The following is a 19518-nucleotide window of genomic DNA, read 5'->3' as shown; positions in this document are numbered from 1 at the left end:
ATGATAATTATGAGTTAAAATAGTGAAAGTGCTCTATAATGGTAGTTTATTTTTGACAACCTATCTGGAAATAACATCCATTAAAGGGACATTAAACCCACATTTTTTCTTTCAAGATTCGGATAGAGAATACAATTTTAAACAACTTTCTAATTTACTTCTATTATCTAATTTGCTTCATTCTCTTGATATTCTTTCCTGAAAAGCATATCTAGATAGGTTCAGTAGTTTCTGATTGGTGGCTTCACATAGATGCCTCATTTGATAGGATCACCAATGTGCATTGCTATTTCTTTAACAAAGGATATCTAAAGATTGCAGCAAATTAGATAATAGAAGTAAATTGGAATGTTTAAAATTGTATTCTCTATCTGAATCGTAAAAGAAAATTTTGGGGTTTAAGGGCCCTTTAAGCAAATACTGAAAATAGCAAACCATAATGTGTTATGTTCCCTAAATTTGAGGCATCACCCTATAGTCAGCAGTAGGGAGGAACCCTGTACATTTATTCACAGTCGTTTATTTAAAAGCTATGAATCACTATAAGTATTTTAAAAGGAGTTGAATGCTCAAAAAGTTTTACTGCTCAATTATTATAAATGGGTTTATTTTTTGACATTCAAGCTCCATTTATAATAATATAACTGTCAGAAAACATTTACATGTTTCTTTGAAATGTGTTTTACTACAATCGAAAAACAGTTCAAAGTTAAGAGCTTGTAAAAACTGTTTATTGAAGTTATTCTCACCCTTGCGCCATCTAGCAAGTTCATTTTCAAGCCACTGTACAGTACTGCGCAGACTCTTTGTTTTCTCCTTTTCCTTTTCATATTTCTTTTTCCATTGTTCTGCAGTAAGCTCCACATTAACACATACTGTATTCTTAATAGTCTTTGCTCTAGGATGAGAGAAGAGAAGAAAAAAAATATAAAAACAATCATGCTTACCTGATAATTTTATTTCTATCTAGGGGAGGAGAGTCCACGGCTTCATTCATTATTGTTGGGAATTAAGAACCTAGCCACCAGGAGGAGGCAGACAGCCTAGCCAAAGGCTTAAATACCTCCCCCACTTCACTCATCCCCCAGTCATTCTGCCGAGGGAACCAGGAACAGTAGGAGAAATATCAGGGTATAAAAAGGTGACAGAAGAGATTAAATTTAGGTCCGCCCCACAGAGATACGGGCGGGAGCCGTGGACTCTCCTCCCCTCGATGGAAATAAAATTATCAGGTAAGCATTATTTATGTTTTCCATCTAAAGGGGAGAAAAGTCCACGGCTTCATTCATAACTGTTGGGAACATATACCCAAGCTCTAGAGGACACTGAAGGAAACCGGGAGGGTAAGAGGTGGACCCTAATCTGAGGGCACCACAGCCTGCAAAACCTCCTCTCTCCCAAAAACAGCTTCCGCAGAAGCAAAAACGTAAAATTTGTAAAACTTTGTAAAAGTGTGTAAGGAGGACCAGGTAGCCGCCTTACAAATTTGCTCCATAGAGGCCTCATTCTTGAAGGCCCAAGACAAAGTCACAGCTCTAGTTGAATGAGCCGTGATCCTCTGAGGAGGCTTATGTCCTGCTGTCTCGTAAGTCAAGCGAATCAAGCTCCTCAACCAAAAAGACAAAGAAGTAGCAGAGGCCCTCTGCCCCTTGCACTTCCCAGAATACAACACAAAAAGAGATGTAGACTGTCTGAAATCCCGTGTAGCCTGAAGATAGAACTTGAAGGCACGAACCACATCCAGATTATGAAGTAACCTCTCCTTTGAAGAGGGGTTAGGACACAAAGAAGGAATCACTATTTCCTGATTGATGTTACGGTCAGACACCACCTTGGGGAGAAACCCCAATCCAGAGCGAAGTACAGTCTTATTCGCATGAAACACCAGATAAGGCGGGTCGCATTGCAAGGCAGCTAGCTCAGATACTCTGCGTGCCAATGCAATAGCTAATAGGAAAAGAACCTTCCAGGACAGAATCTTAATGTCCCTTTAAGGAACTAACGGCAAGACCCTTCTCCAAATCTTCTTGGAGAAAGGCCAAAATCCTGGATACATTCACCTTATGCCAAGGATATCCATGCTTCTCACACCAGGACAAGTAAGTCCTCCACACTTTATGGTAGATGCGACGAGTGACTGGCTTCCTTGCCTGAATGAGAGTATCAATGACACTTTCAGAAAAGCCTCTCTTGGCTATGACCAGGCGTTCAATCTCCATGCAGTCAGCCTCAGAGAATCTAGATTTCGATGTTGAGAGGGGCCCTGTGAAAGCAGATCCCTGTGACAGGATAACCTCCATGGTGGAGAGGATGACATCCCCACCAGAACCTCAAACCACGTCCTTCGCGGCCAAGAAGGAGAAATCAGAATGGCCGAGGCCTGCTTCTGTTTGATGCGTGCCACTACTCGTGGAAGAAGTGGTAGTGGTGGAAATATGTAAGCTAGGCTGAATCCCCAAGGAACCACTAGGGCATCTACCAGCTCTGCCTGGGGATCCCTGGACCTCGACCCGTATCGAGGTAGCTTGCAATTGAGTCTGGACGCCATGAGATCTATCCCCGGCGTTCCCCATCTGTGACAAATCTCCGCAAACACCTCGGGTGAAGAGACCATTGCCCCTGATGGAAGGATTGTCTGCCTAGAAAGTCCGCTTCCCAGTTGTCCACACCCGGAATGTGAATCGCTGAGAGCGAGCAGTCGTAGGACTCCACCCACTCCAGAATCTGAGACACCTCCCTCATCGCGAGGGGGCTCCCCGTACTCCCCTGATGGTTGATGTAAGCCACCGAGGTAATGTTGTCGGTCTTGAATCTGATGAAACTGACTGACACCAGAGAAGGCCATGCCTCAGAGCATTGTAAATTGCTTGAAGCTCTAGGATGTTGATCGGAAGGAGAGACTCCTCCCTGGATCACTTTCCCTGTGCTATTCTGGCACCCCAAACGGCTTCCCATCCTGTTAGACTGGCGTACGTGGTCACAATCTCCCAGGACGGTCTCAAGAAGTCGGGTCCACCAGGAGTGGGAGGTCCGAGTCCGAGCATCCATGGATATCAGCTGTGATAGATCTGAATGATTGCCGTTCCACTGTCTCAACATGCACAATTGAAGAGGTCTGAGACGGAGCCTGTCAAATGGGATGACATCTATGCTCGACACCATGAGACCGATCGCCTCCATACATTGAGCCACCGACGGGCTTGTGGAGGACTGAAGGGCAAAACAGGAGGACGCAAGCTTTCTGCACCACTGATCTGTTAGAAAAATCTTCATGGACACAGAGTCTATTATCGTGACCAGGAACTCTACCCTGTTTCTGGGAACCAGGGAACGCTTTCCTGAGTTGATCTTCCAACCGTGAGATTGGAGCAAAAGAGCCCTCAAATGATTCTCTGCGAGACTGAAAGACGGCGCGTGAACTAGGATGTCGTCCAGATAAGGCGCCACTGGAATGCCCCTGGCTCTGGCCACTGACAATAACCTTTGTGAAGGCTCTAGGGGTCATCGCCAGACCAAAAGGAAGGGCCACAAACTGGAAGTGTTGGTCCAGAAACGCAAATCTTAGGAACCTGAAGAGGTCCATGTGAATTGGCACATGAAGGTAGGCGTCCTTCAAATCTATAGTTGTCAAACTGTCGCTTTTGAACTAGGGGCAGAATAGATCTGATCGTTTCCATTTTGAACGATGGAACACTTTAAATCCAGAATCCGGCGGAACGTGCCCTCCTTCTTTGGGACCACAAAAAGGTTGGAATAGTACCCTAGACCTCTTTCTAGGGGTACTGGTACGATAACCCTGAGAGAGGCAAGATCTCTCACACACTCTAGAAAGGCCTCTCTCGTCTCTGGTCTTGAAGACAGGTTTGACAGGAGGAATCTGCCGACTGGCGGATGGGATCTGAACCCTATCCTTTAACCCTGAGAGACAACTCCTAGAACCCAGGGGTCCTGAACGTCCTGCAACCATGCGTCTGAGAATAGAGATAATATGCCCCCTACGTGATCCGGAGACCGGTCGGGGGCCACCCCTTCATGCCGATTTAGTCTCGGCGGGCTTCTTGCTCTGCTTAGACTTGTTCCAAGATTAAGCCGGCTTCCAAGATCCCTTGGACTGGTCCGCTTTTGTGGCGGGATGGTGGTGCTGGGCCTTGCCAGCACGAAAGGGACGAAAAGTAGATCCCTTGGGCTTAGCCTTCTTATCCTGCGGTAAGAAAGCTCCCTTGCCTCCCGTAAACCGTGAATATGATCAAATCCAATCTTGGACCAAACAGGATCTTTCCTTGAAAAAGCAGGGACAACAACCTTGACTTAATGGTCATGTCCGCAGACCAAGATTTTAGCCACAGAGTCCTGCTCACTAAAAATCGAAAAACTTGACACCTTAGCATTCAGGCGAATGATTTGCATATTGGCATCACAGATGAAAGCATTGGCGACCTTCAGCACCTTAATCTTCTCCTGTATCTCGTCGATGGACGTCTCCCCTTCGACCATTCACACAAGGATTCACACCAATATGTTGCAACTCCGGCAACGCCTCAACGGCCACCGCTGGCTGAAAACATGTTTTTCAGCTTCTTATCCATGATCTCCTTGAACGACTAACTATCCTCGAGGGGAATAGTTGTCCGCTTCACGAGCATAGAGATAGCCCCATCCACCTTGGGAATGGTCCCCCACAGCTCAAGCTGAGAGTCCGGAACGGGAAACAGTTATTTTAAAGGAAGAAGGGAAAAAGGACGACCCTAATCGCTCCCATTCATTCTTAATAATATTTGCCATCTTAACGGGAAGCGGGAAAGTCTGAGGCACCACCCTGTCCTCGTACACCTTGTGTCAAGTTTAGGAATTGCAGGTTCCTCCGGAATCTTAGGTTCCGGAACTTCCAGAGTAGCAAGCACCTGACGCAGCAGAAAACGCAAATTTTTCATCCTAAACCTATAACCAGCCTCCTCCGCAGGAGGCTTAGATGACAATGACTCCGACCCAGAAGGGGCCTCCTCCGAAGAGTCTGAGTGGTCCTCGTATAGAGCCTCTGGATCTGCCATCGGCGAGGACAAACCCTGGACCAGGCTGCCCTGCTACACCCTACGCTTGCGCTTAGCAGAACGTGGCAAGGCATGGATCACCTTAGAAACCACTGATTGTAGTTGGTCCGCAAAGTCTGAAGGAGTAATGGTTTGACCCCGGGGTGCTGCATGTGCAGTCGGAGATGAATGCAGGGAACGCACCTCACGGGATGAAGAACCCTCATAGGTGGACGGCTCAGTAGTACTAGACATCCGTTTACCTTTAGATGTTGTAACTTTATCAAGGCATGTGGAACATAGTTGAGCAGGCTGATCTAACAACCTCCTCACAAACACAGGAATAAGACTTTAAGGAAGGAGAGCCTTCCAACGCGTCAGAGTCCTCCATCGCTTGCGCGCTAGGTTAGACTAACTTATTTCATTAAAAAGGCACCTTTTAAACCACCAATGGCCGGGGCACTCACCACCTCCTAGGACCCGGACTACAGAAACCGCTACGTCTTCTGCGCCACAGATCAACAGGAAGTATAGACACACAGTCGCATGGAATGCCTGGCAGGATCGCCCCTGCACTAGGGAAAAACAGGCCAAAAAATGGCCGTGCAAGTTTCCCCAAGTAACCTGAAAGTTCCACACATTGCCAGAGCCTCATCTCGCACATAAAGCAGCAATGACACAAACAATATCATGTATAAACCCCCCCATTCAATAATCCCCCTTCCAGGAATATTAACCCTTGATTCTGTAAATATAAGAAGGTGCCACACTGTGACCCAGTCTTCTATGATGGCCCTTCAAGTGTGACAGGTTAGTAGCCTCGCTCGTGACATGGACTTGAGTCCATGGCAACGAAACTAGTCAACTCTGATTGCTTATGGAGCTGTTAATGAGTCAGGATGGTTTAGCAGAATGACTCTCCCTGCAACTCCGGACTCTAACGTTCGCCCAGGCTGACAGGACTACTTAAAACTCCAGCCCCACTGCGAAGAGTACTACCCTCCATAAGAGACTACTCCGAAACTCTGGCACTTCTCTACCATCCTCCTGTGACGAAAGGCAAAGAATGACTGGGGGGATGAGGGAAGTGGGGGAGGTATTTAAGCCTTTGGCTGGGGTGTCTTTGCCTCCTCCTGGTGGCCATGTTCTTAATTCCCAACAGTAATGAATGAAGCCATGGACTCCCCTTTAGATGGAAAAAGGCTTAGAAATTATTTTGATAAAGCGGAAATATTTATTTAAAATAAAAATAAAAAAAGATCACTGTGTTGTCCTGCGTTTCTGGCAATTATGAAATCTACTTACAGCTCTAGAATAGGATGACATGCATCCCACTATCAAATAACTAATCTGTCGCTAATTAAGAAATTAAAGGGACATTGGACTGCGATTTTTATTTTCTCTCCTTTACTGTGTTAAGAATTATCCATTTTACTCACTGGAGTGTATTCAATTGTTTACAAATAACTCATTTACCTTTATTATTTCATTTGAAATAGCTGGTTTTGATAGTTGTAGCCCCACCTATACTGACAATTTCAATACTTAAGTACTGGATATAAAATAAAATGATATGTAAAAGAAAAGGTTTAGAAGAAAGAAACAAAAACAGATTCAAAGTGGGGGTGAGCCAAAGAACAAACAAAATGTTCATTTCTATTGGTCTCAATGTGTATATTGAGCTACAGATGGCTTGTGAAAATACAGAGAGATAAACTAATGCAGGGTGAGCAGACCGCAAGCACAGCCCATTTCAATGGGTGGTCGTTTCAATTAATAATAAAATATATGTTATACTCTGCAGCTGAGGTCCTTTTAAACATGACAGGAATGCAGGTCTACTTTATAATCCAATTACAAACCTTTGTCCAAACATGAGAGTTGTTTTTGTCTCAGACTCATTATAAGAAGATGGTGAACAACAAATAACAATAGTGGTTCTGCAATTTCCACCCAGTGAATCTTGGAGAATTCTAGTCATTTTACTGTCACGATATGGAATATACACCTATGTAAAGAACAGTAAATTAGTAGTTATACAAATCCAAAACATTAGAACTTTAAAACATCCATTCCCTTTCCCTAATAATAATAATAATCCCTAATATAAACAAAGTATTAAATATACAAACGTAAACTATTATATCTTGCATCAGTAGCAGATTTTTTTAGATCAGTTCAACAAATCTGTGGCTGCCTGGAAAAACAAAATGTATTCTTACCTGATAAATGTATTTTATCTAGTCTACGACGTCATTCCAATTATTAGTGGGATATTCAACTCCTAGCCAGCAGGAGGAGACAAAGAGCTCCCCAGCAAAGCTGTTAAGTGTAACTTCCCTTACCCATAATCCCCAGTCATTCAGCCGAAGGGAAATGGAAAAAGAATTAACACAAGGGTATAAAGGTGCCTAAAGGTTTACTCAAAAAAACTGCGAAATTATAATTAAAAAAATTAAATTATGCTTACCTGATAATTTTCTTTTCTTTTGACGGGGAGAGTCTACAGCTGCATTTATTACTTTTGGGAAATACAGAACCTGGCCAACAGGAGGAGGAAAAGACACCCCAGCCAACGGCTTAAATACCTCCCCCACTTCCCTCATCTCCCAGTCATTCTGCCGAGGGAACAAGGAACAGTAGGAGAAATACCAGGGTGAAAAAGGTGCCAGAAGAATAAAAAAATACGGCCGCCCCATAGATAAAAACGTGGGCGGGGAGTTGTGGTCTCTCCCCGTCAGAAGAAAAATAAAATTTATGCTTACCTGATAAATTTATTTTTTGACACAATGAGTCCACGGATCATCTTAATTAATAATGGGATATTCACCTCCTGGTCAGCAGGAGGAGGCAAAGAGCACCACAGCAGAGCTGTTAAATAGCTCCTCCCTTCCCTCCCACTCCAGTCATTCGACCGAAGTTAGGAAGAGAAAGGAAAAGCCAAGGTGCAGGTGTCTGAAGTTTGCAATAACCCACAACCTGTCTAAAAGAACAGGGCAGGCCGTGGACTCATCGTGTCAAAAAATAAATAAAATTTATCAGGTAAGCATACATTTTCTTTTCTTTTTTAAGACACGATGAGTCCACGGATCATCTTAATTACTAATGGGATTAAGCTAGAGTACACAGATGATACGGGAGGAACAAGACAGGGAACCTAAACTGCTTGAAGAACCTTTCTCCCAAAAGCGGCCTCAGCCGAGGCAAAAGTGTCAAATTTGTAGAACTTTGAAAAAGAGTGAAGAGAGGACCGTTGCAGCCTTGCAAATCTGTTCCACAAAAGCTTAATTTTTGAACGTCCATGAGGAAGCAACAGCCCTCGTATAATGAGCCGTAACTCTCTCGGGAGGCTGTTGTCCAGCAGTCTTGTATGCAAAACGTATGATACTCTTCAGCCAAAAAGAAAGAGAAGTAGCCATAGCTTTCTGTCCCTTGCGGTTTCCTGAGAAAACCACAAACAAAGAAGAAGACTGACTAAAGTCCTTAGTCACCTGCAGGTAAAACTTTAAAAGCACGGACCACGTCCAAATTGTGCAGAAGTCTTTCCTTCTGAAAAGAAGGATTAGGACACAAGGAAGAAACCACAATTTCCTGATTAAAGTTCCAATCAGAAACAACCTTAGGAAGAAATCCTAATTTAGTACGTAAAACTACCTTATCTGAATGGAAAATAAGATAAGGAGACTCATACTGTAATGACGAGAGCTCTGACACTCTCCGAGCAGAAGAAATAGCAACAAGAAATAAAACTTTCCAAGATAACTTAATATCTAAGAAATGCATAGGCTCAAACGGAGCCCCTTGAAGAACTTTGAGAACTAAATTAAGACTCCATGGAGGAGTAACTGGCTTGAACACAGGCCTGATCCTGACCAAGGCCTGACAGAATGATTGTACATCTGGAACATCCGCCAGACATTTGTGTAACAAAATAGATAAGGCCGAGATTTGCCCCTTTAGGGAACTCGTCGATAAACCTTTCTCCAAACCTTCTTGGAGAAAGGACAAAATTCTAGGAATCCTAACTCTACTCCATGAGTAGCCCTTGGATTCACACCAATAGAGATATTTACGCCAAATCGTATGGTAAATCTTTCTAGTAACAGGCTTACGAGCCTGAATCATGGTCTCTATGACAGAGTCAGAAAATCCCCGCTTGGATAAAATTAAGCGTTCAATCTTCAAGCAGTCAGCTTCAGAGAAACTAGATTTGGGTGAAGGAAGGGCCCCTGAATCAGAAGGTCTTACCTCAACGGAAGTCTCCAAGGTGGTAGAGATGTCATCTCCACCAGATCTGCATACCAAATCCTGCGAGGCCAGGCCGGTGCTATGAGGATCACCGAGGACCTTTCCTGTTTGATTCGAGTAATTACTCGAGGAAGAAGAGCAAACGGAGGAAACAGCTATGCTAGATTGAAGGTCCAAGGGGCCGCCAGAGCATCTATCAGTTCCGCCTGAGGGTCCCTGGATCTCGACCCGTATCTCGGGAGCTTGGCATTCTGTCTCGATGCCATAAGATCTAATTCCGGCTGACCCCACTTGAGAATCAGACTGGAGAACACTTCCGGATGGAGTTCCCACTCCCCCCGGACGCCTGCTCAGGAAATCCGCCTCCCAGTTGTCCACCCCTGGGATGTGGATGCCAACAGGCAGCAAGAATGGGCCTTCGCCCACTGAATTATTTTGGATAACTCTGTCATCGCCAAGGAACTCCTCGTTCCTCCCTGATGATTGATGTAAGCCACTGACATTATGTCGTCAGACTGGAACCTGATTAACTGTACTGAGGCTAACTGGGGCCAGGCCAGAAGAGCATTGTAGATCGCTCTCAGTTCCAGAATGTTTATGGGTAGAACAGACTCCGACCGAGTCCGTGTTCCGAGCCCCAGACTGCTCCCCACCCTAGAAGGCTGGCATCTGTTGTCACAATCACCCAAGATAGTCTGCGAAAGCAGGTTCCCTAAGAGAGATGATCCAGAGACAACCACCATTATAGAGAATCCCTTGTCTCCTGCTCCAGAAGTAATCGAGGAGACAAGTCTGCATAATCTCCGTTCCATTGCCTCAGCATGTTTAACTGAAGAGGTCTGAGATGGAAGCGAGCAAACGGGATGATGTCCACTGTCGCCACCATCAGCCCGATTAACTTCATGCACTGAGCCGCTGATGGCCGAGGAGTGGTCTGAAGGACTAGACAAGTATTGATAATCTTTCATTTCCAGACTTCTGTCAGAAAAATCTTCATAAACAGGGAGTTTATTATGGTTCCAAAGAAAGTTACCCTTGTACTTGGAACTAAGGAACTCTTTTCTAAATTTACCTTCCACCCGTGAGATCGTAGTAAGGGCAACAACAAGTCCATGTGGGATCTTGCTAGCTGACAGGATGGCGCCTGGACTAGGATGTCGTCCAGATAAGGCGCCACTGCAATGCCGCGTGATCGAAGCACCAACAACAGAGATTCCAGAACTTTTGTGAAGATTCTGGGGGCTGTGGCAAGACCGAAAAGGAAGAGCCACAAACTGGAAGTGTTTGTCCAGAAAGGCAAACCTTAAGAACTTGTGATGATCCATGTGAATGGGAACATGTAGATATGCGTCCTTTAAATCCACTGTTGTCATAAATTGACCCTCTTGGATCAATGATAGAATGGAACGAATTGTTTCCATCTTGAAGGACGGTACCCTTAGAAATTTGTTTAGACTCTTGAGGTCTACAATTGGTCTGAAGATTCCCTCTCTTGTGGGAACCACAAACAGATTGGAATAAAACCCCAGACCCTGTTTCTGAACTGGAACGGGAACAATCACTCCCAGGGCGGAGAGGTCTCCTACGCAGTGTAAGAACGCCTCTCTCTTTGTCTGGTCTGCAGATAATCTTGAAAGTAGAAATCTGCCTCTGGGAGGAAAAACTGAACTCCCGTTTGTATCCCTGAGACACTATTTCTATTGCCCAGGGATCCTGAACTCAAGCTTGAACGAAGAAGGAAAGACTGCCCCCTACCAGATCCGGTCCCAGATCGGAGGCATGCCCTTCATGCGGTCTTGGAATCACTAACAGGCTTATTGGATTGCTTTCCCTTATTCCAAGACTGGTTGGGTCTCCATGCAGGCTTAGATTGTTCCTGCTTAGAGGAGGAAGAGGAAGAAATTTCCTTTGAAATTTCAAAAGGAACGAAAATTACTCTGTCGTCCTTTTTGTTTGTTTCTCTTATCTTGAGGGAGAAGATGACCCTTACCTCCCTTGATATCAGAGATAATTTCCTTCAGGTCAGGTCCAAACAAGGTGTTCTCCTTGTAAGGAATAGCTAGAAGCGTAGACTTAGATGACACATCCGCAGACCAAGGTTTTAACCATAAGGCTCTGCGAGCTAGAATAGAGAAACTCGAGACCTTAGCTCCCAACTTGATAACTTGAAGGGAAGCGTCCGAAATAAAGGCATTAAATAGTTTAAGAGGTTCTATCCTATCTTGGATCTCATCCAAAAGAAGTTTCTGTCCTGAGGGCCTCAGACAGTGCATCAAACCAATACGCCGCCGCACTAGTGACAGTGGCAATGCACACAGCCAGTACATAAATCTTCTTGAGTAAACCCTCTAACTTCTTATCCATAGGATCTTTGAAAGCACAACTATCCTCTATGGGAATAGTAGTTCTCTTAGCTAAGGTTGAAACTGCTCCTTCCACTTTAGGGATAGTTTGCCAAGCCTCTTTGATAGAATCGGCTATTGCAAACATCTTCTTAAAAATAGGAGAGGGAGAAAAAAGGAATGCCCGGTCTCTTCCACTCCTTAGCAATGATTTCAGTAGCTCTTTTAGGAACAGGAAATACATCTGTGTAGGAAGGAACCTCAAAATATCTGTCCAGTTTACTAGACTTCTGAGGGACAACCACAACTGTGGAGTCACTGTCATCTAAGGTAACTAAAACCTCCCTGAGTAACAGACGAAGGTGTTCAAGTTTAAAGGGACAGTTTACTCAAAAAATGTCTCCCCTTTAATTTGTTCCCAATGATCCATTTTACCTGCTGGAGTTTATTAAATTGTTTGCAAGTATTTCCATTACCCTTATATTGGCATTTTAATTAGTTTATTTAGCCTGTGGTATCCCCACCCATTCTGAAAGTTTTTGGCCTCAAGGCCAATCTATAGATAAGATGTGTAAACACAGTCAGCAGAAGAAATTACACTCCCAGTGGGTTATAGAAGAGATATGGTAATAAAATTTTAATTTTCCATTGTTCTCTACAAGTAATGGTGATTGGTTTATGGACAGATATAAGATAAAGAAGCAGGTATATGCACACAATGTGATAAAGTAATGAGATTTGATTATACCTACAAGCTCAACACATTTTATTAGTTTGTGGCTTCAAAACACAAAATCAACTAATTCATATACACAAATAAGCCTTAAAAAGCAAATCTCATACATTTTGTACTCTGCAGCTGGTAAAAAAAGTAATTGGAAACACATTAAGAGAAAAACATTTTTAGAGTATACTGTCCCTTTAAAGATACCACCTCCAAGTCAGCGGTAATAGACTCTCTGAATCGTCCCCTTCAGAAGTTACCGCGGTACCCTCCTCTTCAGGTTGTTGGGAGGATACCTCAGAAATTGCAACAATTGCATCAGAAACCTCGCTTACTGAATGTCTGGCTTTCCTCTTACGTTTGCCCTGCAAAATTAGAAAAGCAGACAGAGCATCAGAAATAGTAGAAGACATGAAAGAAGCTATGTCTTAACGAAACCCCAGAAGGGACTATAGCTAAAGCGCAGGACACTGCTTGTGAGGGCAGTAAAATGTGGGACGCTTGGGGAGAAAGCTGCGGCATATATTGACCCTCATCATTAGACTCTTGGACAACATCCGCCTTAGAGTAGACTGGCTCTGAAAAAAATATTTTCCCTATAATTCAAAGTCCTTTCAATACATGATGGATAGAAAGGGATTGGTGGTTCCACGTCAAAAACATAAGGAGCAAGTGACATCTTGCAAGTCCCCTTGGTCCATGCTTGTTCACAATTTGCCAGATAGTAAATAAAAAATTTTTAAATATATTTGCCAATATTAATTATAAAAAAATGTTACTCTTTAAATTCGAAATGCTTTCTTTTTTAATGCAAACCGTTCAGCTTTAAACAACGATTATTACAAATTTACCATCTGCACCTCAGCACTCTGCTGAAGTGCTCCTACCTGACTGAAGATCAACCAATTTTCCCCTCTCTTCAGCTCCAGACGATCCGTTTTAGTAGTGCCTTGTTTGAATCACCAAACGATACGCTGCTGAAAAAAGGAAATACAGCCTCTGTACTAGCAACGCATGATTACTTCCACCATGCGACTCTAGAACAGACAGGACAAATCCTTCCTGATGTCGCTCTATTCCCTCAGCCTCTCAGAACTGAAGCGCAACTAAAGTGGTGCGCAAAACAGGAAGGACCGCCCATCGTGGGCGTACACCTATGCCGAGCTCGCCCTAGATAGAGAATAGTGAAACCACCAGAGACATAACTTAACATGTTTGTTTTCCAGCTCTACTCCAGCCCCAGTGCCTGCCAAGTAACACTGCCCAAATACTTTCCCTTCAGGAAATATTGTAATGTCCCAACATAAGAGCTACCTTCCCTTCAGAGCCCCTTATGTTCAGTGTGTGCTTACTGTTATTCTTCTTGTGCCCTAGAAATTTAAACTAGCACTTACCTTAGCTTCTGCCTGGAAGCAAGGCAGCTCTCGGGCTTGAGAGGTCCTCTCCCTCACATCGACCTGAGGAGAATAAAATGCTGAGTAAATGATTACCTCAGACTGAAGGATATAGGGCAGCAAGAAAACATGGGAGGCGCAGTGAGAATTATGTCCCACAAGTTCCCATTGCTCTAAAGCCACCAAGGCTCTACTGAAGAGACTGATATGGACTACGGCTACACCCTAGAACAAAGCAGCACAATCTTGCACTACTTTAAAAAAATAATAAACTCTTGATTGAATAATCTATACTAACACCTCACTTTACCTCTTACTATCACTAACGTAGGCAAAGAGAATGATTGGAGTGGGAGGGAAGGGAGGAGCTATTTGACAGCTCTGCTGTGGTGCTCTTTACCTCCTCCTGTTGACCAGGAGGTGAATATCCCATTATTAATTAAGATGATCAGTGGACTCATCGTGTCTTAAAAAAGAAAGAAATTTATCAGGTAGGCATAATTTAGGTTTTTCTTCTTAAACGGGGAGAGTCCACAGCTGCATTCATTACTTTTGGGAAAACAATACCCAAGCTATAGAGGACACAATGCAAAACGGGCGGGTACAAGAGGCAGCCCCTTTTGAGGGCACCACAGCCTGAAAATCACCTAAACTCAGACAAAAAATGGTTTCAGCAGAAGGACCAAAAAAAAATAAAAAAAATGGAAAGCACAAACTGCCCATCAGTTAAAACCAACAAGGCCCTTGCTAGAGACCGCCCAGGATCACTAGACTCAATCAAGCACAAAGGCCTCCGAGGAGACAAAGTCCCGAAGGTTCCGAGCCCACACAGAAACGCACCCAACCCAATCTCCCAGAAGGGAAGAAGAAGAACTCCAAAAGGACCACTGGACAAACAACTAGGGCAATAAAGAACCCCAAAGGATAACTCCAAGAGCACAACCAAGGTTGCAACAGGACAAAAACCGCATAGAGAACGAACCCTACCGACCGAGCAGAGAGAAAAAAACAAAATTATGCTTACCTGATAATTTCCTTTTCTTCTGATGGAAAGAAAGAGTCTAAAGCTGCATTACTTTTGGGAAAAGCTTAAATACTCCTCCTACTCCCCTCATCCCCCAGTCATTCTGCCGAGGAACAAGGAACAGTAGAAGAAATATCAGGGTGAAAGGTGCCAGAAGAATAATAAGGATGCCACACATAAAATTACGGGTGGGGAGCTGTGGACCCTTTCCATCAGAAGAAAAGGAAATTATCAGGTAAGCATAATTTATGTTTTTCTTCTTAAATGGAAAGAGTCCACAGCTCCATTCATTAGTTTAAAAAAAACAATATCCAAGCTATAGAGTCCAGAAGCCAAACTAGAGATCGCAAACGGACTCTACTGAGCCAACAGTCCTCCAGGAGACACCGTCGCCCAACAAACGGTCCCCCACCGCTCACCCCCCACAAATGAAGGAAACACCAGCCAAGGGGACAAGGCAAAGGAGAACCAAGGAAACGGAAATGTCCCGTAATACAAAGAAGAACACCTCCAAGAGTAAGCCCAGCTCACAGAGACCCAAAGGGGCCCAAACAGGGAAAGGAGGCCACGCCTATAACAAACGAAACATGGCATAAGACCGGGCACAGAGACAGAATAGACGTCTCTCCAACATCCTGCAAGCACTGAATGCAAATGAAGAGGCAAAGTCCTCCCACTGTCTGACCATAGAATACCAAAGCATTCAACAATGAAAAAGTGTGTAATACACCCAGGCCTGGGACGAAAGGCAAAGAATGACTGAGGGATGAAGGGAGTGGGAGGAGTATTTAAGCCTTTGGCTGGGGTGTCTTTGCCTCCTCCTGGTGGCCAGGTTCTTATTTCCCTAAAGTAATGAATGCAGCTGTGTGCTCTTTCCATTTAAGAAGAAAATCCCAGACCCCTATTTGCATGGAAGTCCATGGGGCCAAGTAACACCCAAATCCTGGAAACCTAGAGGGACAAGATAGACCCCCTCCCATACACAGGGTGCAAACCTGCACTCAGGATAGACCGACCGAGAAATAAAACCACCCCCGGGAACTACTAAAAACAGTATATTATCTAAGTATGCTCCAGATGAAGCCACAGGCTTCCCTCTGCAAAAGAGGTCTCAGTGGAAGCAAGCCGCCAACACTAGCTAAACAAAAGCTAGGAATCTGCACCAGGACTCTCCCAGAGGAAAAACTCAGAAGTAAAAAGTGCATGGCAACTCCCTCCCAAGAAAACAGGGAGGAAAGGATAGCACTCAAAAACCAGCAGAGAAAGAGCTACCTGCTGAGGGAAGGAAACACTGCAAAACCTCCCACCTAAGGAAGTCCCAAACGATCTATCAGTGATACGCAGTCAAGGCTCAACAAGGCCGTCAGATCCCTGACCTCCACTCCGAGGTAACATACCCAGTACCAAAGTGACTGGCAATGTCCGAAAGGACAAGGGAATTAAAAGCTCCCCCAAAACACCAAGACCCTAAGAAATGAGGAGGGGATCCAGACCCCCACTTCCCCACAAGGACAAGCTCAGGTTCCAGAACCCAGACACAGCTCCCTTCCCAATAGAAGGGGCACTCCCAAAAAAGGAGACCCCCATACTGATACTACAGAAACGGCATGGCACCAGAATCCAACCCATCACATGACATCCTGCACACAAGGCAGGGAGGACCCCACTAAACAGAAGAAGAGAAGGACCTCCGGGGCACCAGGTGGATACTGTGGTATGCTCATTCCTCCCCCAAAAGGAGGGAAAACGCAAACATAATAACCGCTCACCCACCCACAGGCATGGAGCGTAAAGCTATAGACGGACGTCAAAAGGATAATACCGATTCAGCCACTACAGAAAGAAAACCCCGCAAAGAGACAAGAGGACATTCCAGAACCGGAAAACTGGGCCGTCCAGATCCATCTAAGAGAACAGGACACAGAAAAACCAAAAAACGTCCAGTCAAAGACGAGGATCAGGGCCATAAAACCAGATACCCGAAACCGGCTTCAAACTAATATCCCCTGAGGAACCCACGGGTTACCCCATCCGGAGAAGACCTTGCACCATAGGTGATGCAATTACAGCCGCATCCAAGGGACCTTGGACACTGAACGTTCATGTAAGTATCCCAGAGACAGGGAGCTTAACCCCTAAAGGCTTGAGAGATAAGACTAAAGACTAGGGGAAAAACTTACGAGAGAACAGTGCTCAGAACCTAGAAATCTAGATCGAGACGATCAATAGTCTCCAAAAATCCTCAAGATTAATCTCCTGGAAACCCCTACAGCTCAAGGAATTTACGAATGAACGAGCATTCCCAGTACTAACCATGCCCAACCCTGCTTATCTCCCGAGATCAGACGAGACCTGGCGCATTAGGGGAGGAGTTGCCATAGGCAATCTCAACGCCTAGCAGGGGCAACCGCAGGGGAAAAAAAATATGACACAATCTCCAGAGCTCCAAAAATATGGAAGCAGCCGGGATACCGTAGGGGGAAACAAAGGGCCAAAAACCAGAGCTACCAGAAAACAGATGACCAGAAAATCAGACCCAATGAAGGGGAAAAAGCGGAACAGCAACCTCAACCCCATAAAGAAGAGGTATAGTCGCCAAGGATTGACAAAAGGACAATCCAAGAAAAAGAATACCAATAGAAGAGATGAAAATCGCCACCTAACCTGGTACCATGGATATCCAAAGAGTCATCTGAACTTCATCTGAGTCATCTGAACCCCATCAGGAAGAGAACTCTAGCTTCGAGGCCAAAGAACCTCAGGAACCCCCAGAGTAAGCATTAACAGGATCTGTCCACGGTAACCCCGCCAACAATCAGGAACAGGACATTGAGGACTGAGCCCAATCCCCTCTGATGTCCCACCCAAAGGAATAACGTGGACCAGTCTAACGTCTAGTAACGAAAGGTCTCCTATAACATATAAAATCAAGAAAAACAAACTCCTCACCAGAGTAAGCAAACTCGGCACTCCAACTGGGCCAGCCAGTTATAAACGGCACCACGTGGATGATGTAGACATCAAGGAACAGAAAAACTAGTGCCCGACCAGGACCAGCCTGATATATAGGGCACCTCGGAATTGTCCAAGGCCACAGAAAAGTCGAATCCCTAGTAGGGATAGACAAAACAAAAGATAGACATAATGTCCTAACACTTATTATCAAACTTCCGCGGAAGTGCTAAAGTGACCACAAAATCGCTAGTATCAAATTCCAGAAAATATTTTTTTTTCCAAAAGGAAAAACTATAAACAGACATGAGCTTCTCAAAATGTAATAAAATACATCCTAACCGGATCTAATTAAATGAAGGCAGCAGCTGCAGGTGAACGCCCAAGAAGAATGGACACTAACAGGACCCGCCAGTCAGAGACCCAAATCTTCCAAAGCTCAGAACTGGAATAAGATGCCCCCAAAAAAAAGAAAGAAAGGAGACAAGGAGATTTACTTCATCACCATGCGTCTAACCCAGCTTGCCGTCTGGAACGGAAGACCGAGGATCCATCAACCCATTAGGACTGGAATCTTCCAGAACTGCCAAAACATGCAGAAGGACAAAAAGGTGTGCCAGTCAATAACGAAAGGCAAGACTTACCTGCGCCGGGGCAACGGATGACCCCGGCCCCGAGGGTTGGACCCCTGAAGCCTCAGGAGGAAACAGCTTCCCAGAGGGATTATCTGATTCAGACGATCCCACGCCTGACAAGCCTTGGTCAGCAGAACACAGACAGTATTTTCCAGGAAGATGTAAATGCTCCAACGCCATAGATATGGCCCAGTGAAACCGTGCCGTAACATCTGCAGGAAACAAGCTGCCTTCCGGAGAAGGAGTAACAGCATTTGGGACACTTGCTTGTGTAGCAAAAGGAGGATCTACTGCACGCGACCTGCGGGATATGGAATCCTCAGGGGCGGATGGCTTGGCAGACTCTAAGTTCCCTGCTTCAGGAGAAGAGAGCACTCTAAAGCGGCATTCGGAACATAACTGATGGGCATGGATTGCCCGGGCCATTTCATATTCTTCGCAAGAAGTAGAATCAGAGACATCCGTCTCCACAAAATCAGAATCCTCCATAACTTGATTGAAATCATGGATAAAAAAATAAACGGCACCTTACACCCCCGGAAATGGAGAAAAGAAACGTGACCACGCCCGGTCACAAGGTGCACCGTGCAGGCCAAAGAAAAGCGCGGCAGTCCATAAAGACCGCACAGCAAGACAAAAAAGGCCGGTATGTTCCGAAATAGCCACGAGCCCAAGCATCACTACACATTAGAAGACAGAATCACATAACAAACATGACATAACAAACAAACCCCTGTTCAATAACTTCCCTCATGAAATATTAACCCTTGATTCCAAAGATAAAGGAGTTCCACTGAGACCCTGACATTCATATACATTACATACACATATTGAGAGTAAAATGAAACAATCTTACCGGAATCTACGCCGTGGAACAGGAACACAGCCCTTCAAGTGTGACAGATAGTAGGGTCACTTCTGACATGGACTTGAGCTAAGAAAACCAGCAGCAAAACTCGTCAACGCTGATTGCCTATGAAGCTTTTAATACGAGTCAGGATGGTTTTGCAGAAATACTCTCCCTGCATCTCCGGACTTTACCTTTCATCCATGCTCTCAATGAGAGGCTGACAGGACTACTTAAAACTCCAGTCCCACTATGAAGAGTACTACCCTCCATAAGAAACTTAGAGGACTCAAGTGAAAATAACAAAGAAAAAGCTTAGAATTAT

The 19518-nt window shown here is 44.7% G+C and overlaps 1 protein-coding gene across 1 annotated transcript in view; it reads right to left on the bottom strand.

Moving 5' to 3' along the window:
- KIF5B (kinesin family member 5B) overlaps window positions 1-19518 on the bottom strand; it is a 346765-nt gene that overhangs the window by 114072 nt on the left and 213175 nt on the right. The window contains exons 10-11 of the mRNA XM_053713860.1: window positions 6890-7035; window positions 750-898 (exon numbers count right to left, since the gene is read on the bottom strand). Of these exons, the coding sequence (XP_053569835.1) occupies window positions 750-898; window positions 6890-7035 (295 nt within the window). The remainder of the gene's footprint in view (window positions 1-749; window positions 899-6889; window positions 7036-19518) is intronic.

Source organism: Bombina bombina, chromosome 5 (genome assembly GCF_027579735.1).
Source record: "Bombina bombina isolate aBomBom1 chromosome 5, aBomBom1.pri, whole genome shotgun sequence".
Classification (NCBI taxonomy): domain Eukaryota; kingdom Metazoa; phylum Chordata; class Amphibia; order Anura; family Bombinatoridae; genus Bombina; species Bombina bombina.
Note: the sequence above shows the minus strand (reverse complement) of the source record. Positions and strands in the feature narration are given on the sequence as shown.